The sequence below is a fragment of the Ornithodoros turicata genome, chromosome 3, assembly GCF_037126465.1.
Source record: "Ornithodoros turicata isolate Travis chromosome 3, ASM3712646v1, whole genome shotgun sequence".
NCBI classification, from domain to species: domain Eukaryota; kingdom Metazoa; phylum Arthropoda; class Arachnida; order Ixodida; family Argasidae; genus Ornithodoros; species Ornithodoros turicata.
The window spans coordinates 76,957,453-76,970,328 of NC_088203.1; the positions used below are offsets into that span (position 1 = coordinate 76,957,453).

At 44.9% G+C, this 12,876-nt stretch overlaps 2 protein-coding genes across 3 annotated transcripts in view; both read right to left on the reverse strand.

The window, feature by feature from the left end:
* Positions 1-12,876, reverse strand: part of LOC135388659 (protein madd-4-like) — a 247,901-nt gene that overhangs the window by 108,878 nt on the left and 126,147 nt on the right. The window lies entirely within an intron of this gene.
* Positions 7,696-12,755, reverse strand: LOC135387367 (uncharacterized). The gene is made up of 4 exons (XM_064616592.1): positions 11,281-12,755; positions 10,874-11,155; positions 9,649-9,909; positions 7,696-9,346 (listed from the first exon to the last, which is right to left on the reverse strand). The coding sequence occupies exons 1-4, from the start codon at positions 12,659-12,661 to the stop codon at positions 8,553-8,555; spliced, it is 2,718 nt and encodes a 905-aa protein (XP_064472662.1). The 5' UTR covers positions 12,662-12,755; the 3' UTR covers positions 7,696-8,552.

The window sequence follows — 12,876 nt, forward strand, 5'->3', positions numbered from 1 at the left end:
GTGTCAACTAGCATCCTCGGCACACCTGAGCTGCAGCCCAGGTTTACCAACTCCAGACGACACCGACAGGCAAATGGCCGTCAATCAGCTTGTTGAACTGAGCCACCCTGGGATCCGGGATATCATGCCCCATCATCGCCCCCTTCTTCCCACGAAAAACCTTCCTCGAGGCATACAGACCATGCTCCATAGGCTATGCACTGGATCTGCCGTCTCCAATTCTCAACTATTCAAGACCGGCTCTAGGGATGACGCCTGCTGTGGTCACTGTCAACAACCTGAAACAATCGATCACATCTTGCGAGACTGCCGAGCATATATCATTCTGCGCGCGAAGCCCATCTCCGTGACTCCCAGCTCCGGCACGCTAGCGGACATCTTCTACCCCGGTGGTTCTTATTTCCAAACGTTCCGCTAAAGCAAGAAACCTTGTTCTTTTTCTGCAGGAGGAGGGTCTTGCGCAACGACCCTCTAACACTTTGCTCTCCCCGACGAACTCAAGCACACTCTACGCATCTCCACCCTTCATCCTCCTCCATCCGTCTTTTCTTCCTTTTGTTTGGCTATAGTCGTGACGACGCCGACTTGTGTGTGGCCAACAACGGCGGGCCGATCCTGCCAACCCCCCCCCCCCCCCCGCCTCTGTGGCGGTACACTGCCCTATTGCTCATTGGGAACGGATGAGGGGATGATGATGGGGGGAGCACTTTTAGAGATCCGTCGCCAGACCGGTGGAACGCAAGAGCTCCGCAAGAACACGAAGGCCTTGCAAATTGAACAATTCCTCATGGCGCTATACGATTTTTAAAATGTATGGAGAATCTCACAGAGGCTGAAGGGTGTCACGCCACCTTTATGAAAACGAAAAGATCACAATAGAGTGACGTGCATAAAGCCGCTGCATCAGCAACAAAAATATTTTATTATAATGACATCAGGGATGGACATAAATACATTTTTTGTATTTAAATATAAACACAAAATACTTTGTTGAGAATACTAAACTACTTTTCAATATGAGTATTTAAATATAACATATAAATACAGTATTTAAATACCATAACTACTACGATAAATACTGTGAGGAAGATGTCATCTGGAATTACAGAAATAATGATGATCATAACAACAAAAAATCAGCAAGGAACAATAGCATTTATTTGTTAGATTATCATGGCGATTTTAATATTAGAAGTTTCTCGAAGACTGCATCTTCTAGGTACCTTCTGATCGGCCTGTAGAATCAGATTCGCAAAGGAGAACACCTCTCCACAGGTGCGTACAACAATGTATTCGGGTAGTCCCGACCGTTGTCCGCAACAACAGTGAAAAACTGGCACTCTAAAATGGTTTGTCGCATGTGCGTGCTTGCGAAAACACGGCATAACTGCGCGGCTCTCTAAACTCTGTTTTGACCTTCTTATCGAAATTTCAAATACAGGTAACGTTAAGCTATGAATCAGTATCTTGCGTCTTTATGAGTATTTATAAAGTCTTTGCACAAACAAATACCCGAAAATTAGTATTTAAATATAATTATAAATACATTTTTCGAATCTGTATTTAAATACAAAATATAAATACATGTATTTATATTTTAAATACTATTTTAATTAGAATGTATTTATATACTGCCCATCCCTGAATGACATCAGGTGTCTAACCATTGGAGCTGCAGCACTTAACCTTACATGCGAGAAGACGAGTGATGAGTGATGTGAGAATGACGTACGAATAAGCGAAGTAGTTCACAGAATTCCCGTGGCAATGTGCCAAAGTGCCCAAAATGCATCTATGGACATAAAATCACCCCCGTGGTGGTGGTGGTGGTGGTGATGGAACTGCTTGCCGTAGTCGGCCATGCTCAGGCGGGCAACGTCACTACTATAGCAAGAGGGATCGTGCGTCTTGGGCCGACTGCACAGAGAACTGTGTCGACATTTGTCTTAAAGCGTCTGAGGAAAACCCAGGGAAAACGCACAGACGGCACCCGGATTCGAACCCGGGTCACCTCCCAGTCTTGGCGTGGAGTATGCCATCATCGTAGCCACTTAGGAAGCGTGGGAGAGGTCACGTGCACATTTTTGTGACACTTATGCAGAAATCTTAATTGTCACAGAAAGGCGTACACGTTCCACAAATCAAGAGTGATAGAGGTATCACTCTGTACAATGGTTGGCCTTCAGCGTGCTATGCCGTGAAGTTTTTTTTTTTTTTTTTTTTGCTATAGTCGTGACGATGCCCACTTGAGTGCGGCCAACAACAGCAAGCTACCTCGACCCCCCCCCCCCCACACACACGCACCTTTGTTTAGGAGTGTACTTACGAGAACCAATGGGAATGGCCGTAGCCCTCGCTCCTCTCACATTACAGTTCCACGCCAAAAAATTTGTTCTCGCAAACTATGACAAGCAGAAAAACAATTATCTTTTCCTCTATACGGTGGCGCGCAAGTTAATGTAACAAGTGGCGCGAAAAAGCTGTGATTTCGCCTGTGTACCTGTGTATCTAACCTGTCTATGTTCCTTCTGCTGTCTCGATGGTTGTCACGAAAAGCTGTGATTTCGCCTGTGTATCTAACCTGTCTATGTTCCTTCTGCTGCCTCGATGGTTGTCACCAAAAACTGCGACCCCCTCTTCCTATTTCCTCCTGACTCTTGTTTTGAGATAACTCTGGCGTTTGAACCTTGCTGCCGTTGTCAACAGAAGCATGGAAAAGGAAACTGAAGGGACGTCTTGTTGTACCACTGCTTGCATCACATTGGCGGAGAAATGCGCGCGGCTGGCAATTTCTGCCTCTCGAAACGAAGGTTTTCGCAATTTTCCTCCGCTATTACCGTTGTAGTATAAGGTTTGTGGTTTTCGGCATTTATTTTCAACCCAATTCGGGGGGTGTTTATCGGCATTTATATGAGGGACTATAAATCGAATTTTTTCGGCGTCTATATTCCGCCCAAAAAACAAATGCCCGAATACGGGCATCTATTTATTTCGCATGAAGGAAAGCCTATTTTGCGCGCGAAGTAACAACGAACCGAAAAGAAGTGAATCGATTCATGGGTTCATTAACAATGTCTTTTATTGCCTGTGCCAAACCAGCAAACAAGGAGACTACCTCTTGTTGTAATAGATGCAAGCGTACATCATCATGCTCGCATCTGTCATAGCGGCGCGCTCCTTGCGATTAATAACACGCAGTTTAGAGAACGCGCTCTCAACATTAGCCCTAGAAACAGGAATAGCCAGCATGCTTAAGGCGCACTGCGATAACAAAGGCCATGTGCTGGAACGGGCCGTCCAAAACTGAATAGGAGATATATCCACCTGAGGGGCAGGGCATACAGCATATTCGAAAAACTTGCGCTTTATATCAACAAATAAGAATAAGTCCTCATACAGTGAAGTGCCTCACGAAGGGAAACAAGGGTCACTCCTAGTCGTAACTGGAAGGGAGTAGATAGAGGAATACAAAGAACACAAAAATGAACTGGAGGGCTAGGGCAGGGGATGAGCGATCGGCTTTTGAAACCGTTTGGGAGCTCCGTACACTCGTGATCTCTTTCTAACCGGACAACAACAGACCACAAAGGTTCCAAATAGTAAATTCACTAAAGATAGGTGTGTCACTAAGTACGTGTGCTGCCAAAAGGCGATCACCGACCGCACAACAGAGCTGAGGTCATCCTCCTATAACCGCTTAAGCACAACGAAACAAGGGCACAGCGAGAAGGTAATGCCACGCTCGAGAAATAGACGACAACAGGAGATTCCAAGGGATTTCCCTTTGCGGTTCCAGGAATGGCAGCTGTCAAGATACGAGGAATTCGGATTTTTTCGGAATATTCCGAATCTGAAAAAAAATCATTCGGGGGGTGTTTTCCGGCATTTTTCGGAAAATGCCGAAAACCACGAACCCTAAGTATAAGGTATGTATATTATGAGATGGAGTCGAGTAAATCCGACATGCGCTTTCTGTTTCCGGCATAGAAACGTGACATTTGCTTCGCAAATTTCGGAGGTCAATTCAGAAAATTGAATTTCTCCCGTCTGAAACTCGATTAAATTGCTCGTAAAAATTTTATCAAAAAGTAAATCCACTTTCCCGAGAATAGATCTCTACCCGAGAAACGTCATCATGACGTTGGTAGACAGACTGAAACCGAAACAAATCGGAAGGGGAGGGCTTGGTTCCACGAATGGGCACTTGTTCGCTGCCTCATATTGAAAGAACAGTAGAACCGAAGGTCGCGTCCCTTTCAGAGACCACCGATCCCCTCAAGACCGTGGCTTTCGGACGCGACCTTGTTCACGACTAGCTTTGAGCGTAGTTCAACTCTACCTAATTGGTGGGGCTGTCGGGCACAATGACGTCATTTGTTTACAAACAGGGAGAGGTATATTACGAGGTCAACACACTGTTGACCTCATAATTCTCGAGAAAGTGGATTCATTTTTTCGTATAATTTTTTTTAACACGTTAGGTCAAACACCCTCTATATACCTAAGTATACCACAGCCCTTTCAACAGAATTAATACGCACGATCGCAATCTGCCAATTATCCTACAACCATAACTGTTTAATAGGAGACAATGACTCTGCCCATGATAACCCCTTCTTCATTCCTCAGACAAACTCGTGCTTCCATAGTGAAACATCGATGACCCAGAACGTGCGATATCATCCATCCGCGCCGAAACAGAGACAGCCAGGCTCGCACACACCATGTTTATACTCGGTAAAGGCTTGCCGTGCAACGGTTACGACGCGGCGTCTCGCGGTTGCTTTGAAGCGGAACGTTTGTGTCACGTTTGACACGCGTGTCCAACTCTGCTTTACTGCCGACGGCGCACATAACAATCTTGGGCTCAATGCTGAATTACGTTCAGAGCGAGGAATGCCGCCGGTTCGTGCACCCGTGGAATAGGCTACAACAGAAGCGCGTTTTCGACAGCGGAAGTTCACGTGGAAGTTACTAAACGAAGACAAGAAGGTAACGTTTCTTAGAAGAGATGAGACTGTTGCTTCTGGTTGACGGTATAAATATGCGGAGTAGCATCGAGTCAAGGGCGGGTAAACCCGTTGGTGACACGAAGGGAGGTTCCGTAATGCAACTACAAAAAGAGTAAGAAAGCGCACTCGAGTTCTAAATTTCGTCCTCGCGGAATGAAAGATCGATCAATCAATCAACCATTATTTTTCCTTTGCGGGTGGAACAAAGGGCAGCAGGCCAGTAATGCTTGACAAAAGCAAAGAACACAAAACGAACGGGATTCATCGGTTACGTCGTCCGTGATTTATGAGCGAAAAAAGCTGTTACGTACCTCTCCACCTCCTTCTCAAGAAGCGCGACAATGCGGAGAGTCCTCCGATTGGTTTCCTCAAACAATCTCCCGCGGTGATTGGACAAACTGTCTGAGGAAACCAATGAGAGACAGCTCCGCATTGCCGCCCTTCTTGAGAAGGAGAGGAAGAGTTAGAGAGAAAGCGCAAATTGCGGTTTCTCTCCTCTCGCTCATGAGTAAATCACGAACGACGCAATGGATGAATTCCGTTTTTTTTGTTTTTTTTGTGCTAGTGTCAAGGTAAAGACGTCTTTCACTCCACAAGGAGAATTTCTCGCACTTTAGTGTAACATGCCTTTGTGGTTTGAGCTTCACTCCATAAATACCTTCCATACCAGCATGCCTCCTATTAAATAAGATAGCATTCCTTCAATGCACTGTTGGGGCCTCGGTGTAACCGCGTCGCGTTACGCTGCTTGAAGACAGAGCGGGGGGGCTCACTGTCGCTCTCGTTCGTCTCGGTGCAGGTCCAGTAGGGAGGTTTAGGCCGGAGTCACACTGGTTATACATTATACATTATACACGAACATCCCGTCATACATGTATGACGAACGTGTATAACAAACATCCCTTAAACATGTATGATCATACAGTGCTGATCACACTGCTTATATACCGGCAAAACATGTTTTAAAACACGTGTGTATAATCAGTGTGACCGTGCCGTCATATAAGCAAGCCCTCTGACTATGTTTGACAACATGTTGTCAAACACACGACGATGTATTTGGGCACTGCCGAAAAACGGTGATGGACAAGTTGGATAAACGGTCGTATTCGCCACGACAGTTTTCGTTCGCACGAGTCAGTGTCAACGGCATCGTGATTCCCGTGACTTATTTTGCACGAGTAAGTTGTAAGTCAGAGTAGCCCGCCATAGTCAGAGTCAGCGACATTGTGTTGCACGGTTCAAAATGGCGAGCTCGTTGCCTGCGCACATGGAGCATGAGACAATCGAAAATCGACAAGTGCAGCCCCGTCTTCGTCGTCTTCGTACATTTTGAATAGCGATGTCGGCGAATGGAAGCTATATAAACTCCTCGGTTGGTTACTGTGACGTGTGCCATATATCAGGGTTTAAGCCACTCCCACTGTTCCTCCAGTTAAGTTGTATAACCAGTGTGACCGATGTTTGAACAACATATGTTCGAGACTATGTATAATCATACAAGCGTTTGGACCAAATGATGTTGTCAAACAAGAATTGTATAACCAGTGTGGCCGAGCATTATACATGCGCCGTACATGTTTGAAGCACGTGTATAACAATTGTGTTAACGGATCGGACAACATGGTAGGCCAAGCACCTGATTCCCTCAAATCATCAGATTGATGATCTTTTATTCCACAGGTTCCCTCGTCGTATAGTTTCTCTAAAACTTCCTAATATTTCTTTGATTCCGTGTTAGCACCACGAAGCAACTGTAGCTATGAGCGGCGTACAGACGTGGACAGAAGGAGAGAGGACAGCTGGTAGGAGTGAAGGACAGAGGGTTGGTGTGCATGGGCCGACTTCAGGATGATCTGTGCAGACATTCGTCTGGAAAGGCTGCCGGAAAACCTAGCGAAAACCTGAGGCAGCAGGTAGGACGGTGGTAGGATTCAAACCCACTACCTCCTAGTCTTCCTCAAGACCTTGGCTACCACCGACGAATCTACGCTCTTACCCACTCGGCCATGTGTCGTTCAGTGTCTGCACAACGCGTCTCATGTGATGCCGTCCACGTCGCTTGGCAACACGGATACCACGGAGTTACAGCGTAGGCGGTGTGCTGCGGAGCATTTGGAGCAAGTATCCCTATTGAAAAAAGTCATATAATTTTGTATGCATTTGGTATGAGTTTGTATAATTCTTTATGAAAATCATATCCTTGCGTATGGGACCGATATGAGTCTGCATATCAGCCATATAATTTTGTACGCTGCATCATATCTCTTCATATCATATGCATGATCGCCATATGCATCTGATATACACAATCGTATATGACAGATATGCATCAATAACCCTCATATGCATTTTATATGCATGACCATATGCGTAACGTATGTGTGCACACTCCTTATATAAATCCCATATACATAACTACGAAGGGCATACGTTGGTGCATATAAGTTTCATGAGTACACTGGATACATAGTATATATATGATGTATATATATGATGTACATATATATATATATATATATATATATATATATATATATATATATATATATATGAAGAACACAATGACGTTTGTTTGTGTACCCTAAATCTTGATGAATTTGTGTACAGCTTGGGTGCAGTTTCTTTTTGAAAAGCCTCCTGTACAAAGCCAGCATGCCTTTTCTTTTATTATTATTATTATTGTACACTGAGAAGAAGTGGCATCAGTCTCTGGTTTCAACATTTGCGTGCGATATATTTTTTAATGTAAAGAACCTCTATCAATGTCACACGGTGTCAAGCAACGAAATAAGAAATGTGATTGAAATATGATTGATGTACTGCTAGGCAGCCTTGTCAGGCCAGAATCTCAACACAATATTGTGCAATTTTTCTGAAGTAGAGCCTGAAGTTTTTGGGAAATATTTTTTTCTAAATTCGGGAGGCAAAAATAGGGTAAATAAACGTGCGCTCTAAATTTATGCTAATTCGGGGTGCAAATTCTGGAAAGAATCGGGTTAAACCCTGAAACTTCAGGCTCTAATTATTAGCCAGATTTACAAGTGCGCTCGGATGGACAGCTGGTAAAGAATAAGACTGGTAAGAAATTGGGCAGTTTGGTTCTTTACATTAAAAGCGGCAAAACCCCCGTGCCGGGGTTTTATTCCGTGCATTTAGTATGCATTCCATGCTTATAGCAGGTAAAAATGACAGCACTTTGCCAAAGCAAGGATCCTGGAATTGCATTAGCGAACACTCCTTGGCCTTGGTTAAAAGAGCAGCTGTCGTCTTCAATAAACACTGCTTGCCAGTTGGTGCTGTGTGCTTGTGCCGTCCCATCTCGTCTCTTCAGCAACGGGGTTTTACCGCTATTAATATCCAAAAGATTTTTCAGCACACAGTACTATGTCTACAGTCACTGCCACTTTCAGTCGCAACTGTCATACAACTTACTGTCACTATACGAAATTATACATACTGACACCCCCACCAAACAAGAAGAAAAATAGCTGCCACCTGATGACTTCTATTACAGCACAATCCAAGTAAAAACGTATGCTAGTCTCTCTCAATTGTGTTTGGGAGGTGGCACAAATATGTCACTTCTTCGTGCTTGAAGTTTACGAAAAGGCACGGAGAAACTATATCATTGGCATTTACACATTTCATGTCACGTAGGGGCGAAAGAAAGCACTCTGTAATATGCTGCGGCAGTGGTAGCACACTCTCAGTTTCGTTGACTGGCTTGCACAGCAGTACACATCTTTCATGTTCCTCACAAGCCACTTTAAGAACCCGCAAGATGCAATATGATGCATCATCACTGCAAACTATTGCGGAACAGTTTCTTCTCATTGATGCGGCATAGCTCACTGTGTGGAATACTTCCCCACCAGTTATAAAGCGTTTGTACTCAAGAGCACTTGTGGGGCACTCACCCAGAACTTCTGCAAGAGCAGTCTGTTCATGAGATGTGAAAGTCGAAACGAATTTCCCTTTTCCTAGAAGACACACATTCCCCACAGACACAGCATTCTGGATAGGTTCACAGCCCAACAAGCCTTTACAGTACGAGGATGCATCAGGAGGAAGCTGTTCTGATGACAGCACTTCATGCAAATCCTGGGAGATGATCACTCGTTCAATCACTTGGTGTGGCACGCCTTTTGCTGCTGTTATCTGCTTCAGGAGACGTCCGTTGCCACTCTCGAAGCTAAATGCTGAATTTGCCCAAAGTGGGCCAAGGTTTCTAGCAGTTGAAGCCAGGTGTTGCAGTTGGTGTACATTAAATGTCACGCTGCTCTCCCCATACAGGGTTGGAACGTGACATACAAACTCTGACAGAAGATGGTCTAAAAAGAAATATAGAACATAGATTGTATATCAGGAATAAAGCAGTGTTCCGTATGATCCACCATTAAGCAATTTTTTTAAAGAGCACCACCAACACACACTGCACATTGGAGAGTCCGCTATACAGTGGTGAGTCAATCATGAAAAAGCATTGAATTTGGCAGAGAACAGTGTCTGTACATGAGAGGTGTTCGCTAAGGGTGGTTTCACCGTATATTTAATTTACTTTACTATGATAAGTGCACCATGCAGTGCTTCAATCGTGGATGAATGAGGAACGTAGGACATTGCTACAACTTACCTGCTTTTTTAACCATGTTCTCAGTCAACTCAGTTGACAGGAGAATATGAAGTGCCTCAGAAAATTGGCACATGTGCCTCCAGTATCGCAGTGGAAGTATATCAGCAGTACATAGGAGGAAGTAGTAGAGAATCCAATTCTTCCATTCACTTGCCTTCCAGTTGGAACGCTCTCTCACAGACCTTGGTAGCCGAGTGAAGCAGTGAGGAGGTGAAATGCTTAGAAGCCGTTTGTCTATTCTCTCCACACTTGCAGTACTCCCTGGCATTAAGCAAGAAAAGAAAAAAATTATGGTTGATGACAGCATGGATGCAGCTTTTCTCAGTTTTCAGAAATGCATTATCGAATATCGTTTCTGGCGTTTTAGTTGGTTTGCTTATGCTTGATAAGTCTTTGTACACAACACACTTTTTGGCAGTGCAATAAAGTGCCTGTGGCTATAGCTGTCAGATTGCAGAAAGAACAGCAAATTATCTAGCTTCAAAGACTGGGAATGTCGACATTGCAGATAATATGGAAGGTATATCAAAATGAAGCCATGCCCCAGTTTTGTGCAAAGTATGACACATCAGTGAGCACTGCTATTTGTACGTATGACGCACTCATGCACATATGCAAAGCTGCTGTGTGCAAAGACGAGCCATCAGTATTATTTTGGCGCCTTTGTATGCCAAGGGTATCTGCCACTATTTGATGTGTCGTTAACTTTAATGTGGCTCCGGCCTGCATAGCAGGAAAAGAGCCACCATAGTGATGTTTGGACGAAATAAAAAGAGGCAGGTCCCACTCAGGAGGGGGGTTCCATGCTTGGGTGTGGCTTTCGGGCGTGACCTTGTTCACCTCTATCTTCGAGCGTAGTTCAATTATACCAAATTTGTGGCGCTCTCAAACACTATGGCGTCATACGTTTACAAACTGGGAGCGGTGAATTGTTGGACATAAACAAAAACTATTTAAGCGTGTTGCACTCCTCCGCAGGCAACTCAAGGTCTAACTCAACTGCTCATGCGCGCTGCACCTGCATAGTGCTATTTTGTGCTCGAAGTAACTCAGTAACTGCAAGTTACATTTCAGGCGGAAGAACTTCGTTACTAACTTAGTTACATTTTGCACACAGTAACTTAACTTGTAACGAGTTCTTTTTGGCGGGTAACTTCTCAATCTATCCCAATGCCTGCTTTGTGCCTGCTTTCTTCAACGTCTTAATATTACACTTATGACTTACCAATGTAGAACCTTTTGTCATAACTTGACGATGATAAGAGAAGTTCTGTAAACTGCCTGCTCACTCCTAAAAGTGCACAGTGCATGTAGTCTACAGAATATCCCCAAACTGGATCAAAATGTGGAAGTAAGGAGAGTGATGACGGCCCCTTGACACCTTCAACTGGGACGCAATGACCAGCCCTGGCAGACAGTCGTGCAGCAATCTCTGCGTTCCGAGTTGTGCGTTCAGCTGTGCGCATTTCTGGTCGCTCGTCCTCAGATGCAATGTAGCGAACATGTCCTGTGAAAGGAATATTTTCAGTTTATGTCACTTCAATTTCCTGATTATAGCAAGCACTCAAGTACATGGATGTTAAAAAACAATGTTTTATCAATGTTAATTAGACTAGAATACGGATTACTCACCATCGATGTATTGGCCTCGAATCACACACCAAGGGCAACCAAAATAGCCAGCATACAAAACATGATTTTGGACCGCAGCTCGGGCTGGTGAGTCAACGCTGCAGCCAATGACGTGCACACTAGAGCAGTACGTCTTGTTGTTATGTGTCCAGTTGATCAGTCCAATGGCATTTGCCTCTAATGCAAACTCTTTCATGAAGAGAGACATGTCTGGCTTTTTCCTGCCAAACCATAAACCAGCTAGTGTGGTTGCACGGAACCTGGCTTTTGGTGGCAGTTCATTGACGGTGAATTGTATGGGCCAAATGGACCTCTGAGACGAATGGAAAACAGGGCTACCATCAGTATTTATAGTCAATGTAAGGTCACCTGGCTTTACAACACCATTCTGCTGCAAGCTTTTGTAAATGCCTGCCGATGTAACGTCACTTATCGGAGAGTCCGTTGGGGAAGCTTCGATGCGGTCGATGTTGTTACTTAAGTCACATTTGTTTCTTTTTATGACATGTTTCACTTGCTCTTTCAAGTCCATCAGAGTGAAATAACTGTCTGACTTTTCCGCTTCTTTTACACTGCAGCTTTTGTTACAGCTGCTGCACACCAGCTCAGCATCTGTTGTAGAGAGCAACGTTCCGCACTCTTTGCACATGTAGTAATTCTTAGTTGCAGGCTTAATTCGCGAGGCCCAGAGCTTTCGAAAAAGGTATTTGCTTCCAGGTACTGCTGCTTGCGCAAACAGTTTGTTGATGAGCTTCAATAGCTCGTCCAAATCAGTCCATGTAAGGTTTTTGGACAACGCGAAAGCAGCTATCATCACCACACCCGCGGCTATCGTTGTTGTCGAATTCGGCAACTTCTCGTCACCGAAATGTGCAGCGCACCGTGATGCAAAATCGTTCCCGTCGTCGACAAATGAGAACAGCGTTTCACCGGACGGTACCTCGAACTCACCACCATCGTAGGAGATGCCAGGCACATCCAAGTCAACGTTGCCCACGCTAGGGCCGCTCGTACCTGCCGTGTATACGATATCGTCCCCTGTACCGCAAATGTCTGAATGATGAGTCTCCGCAGAGGAGAGAGACACAGCCGGGGAAAGATCAGAAACGCTTGCTTCCAAAGAACTTTGCGATGGTGTTGTTGGTGCCGCCGATAGTGTATCATGGCCTGTATGATCGGAACTTGCGGGTTGTGGGTGACAGTCACTGACACCGGCTACTGCAGCACTGCTTTGCTTTTCTTGACGGCGCTTCGTAGTATTCGGAACATTGTACGGCATTCCAGGATACAGATACATTTTTCTCTTCCGTGCGCTCGATGGCTTCCGCGGAGCGGGTTCCTCCAAAGAGCGTTGCATTGACGGATCCCCGTCGTCTTCCATTTTTTGCTCGTGGAGGGACGATGACTAAAAAGTGCTGTCACACGCACGTAAACCAACGTGAAACCATTCAAACTTCTAAACGTGCGCCAGCGGATTGAACGCTGACTTCGCTTGGATATTTGCGAATGCAATCCACACAGCGAGCGCTATAAGCCTGTCGACACCAAGCGACAAGAACAAAGCTAAATAAACAAAATCAATTGCAGGTTTGCATG

Excerpts from the sequence above, each read along its gene's own strand:
- LOC135387367 (XM_064616592.1), bottom strand. The coding sequence starts at position 12,661 with ATGGAAGACGACGGGGATCCGTCAATGCAACGCTCTTTGGAGGAACCC. Across the intron at positions 11,156-11,280 it reads TCGAGGCCAATACATCGATG|GACATGTTCGCTACATTGCA; the intron begins GTGAGTAATCCG and ends TTCCTTTCACAG. Across the intron at positions 9,347-9,648 it reads GAACATGGTTAAAAAAGCAG|ACCATCTTCTGTCAGAGTTT; the intron begins GTAAGTTGTAGC and ends ATTTCTTTTTAG.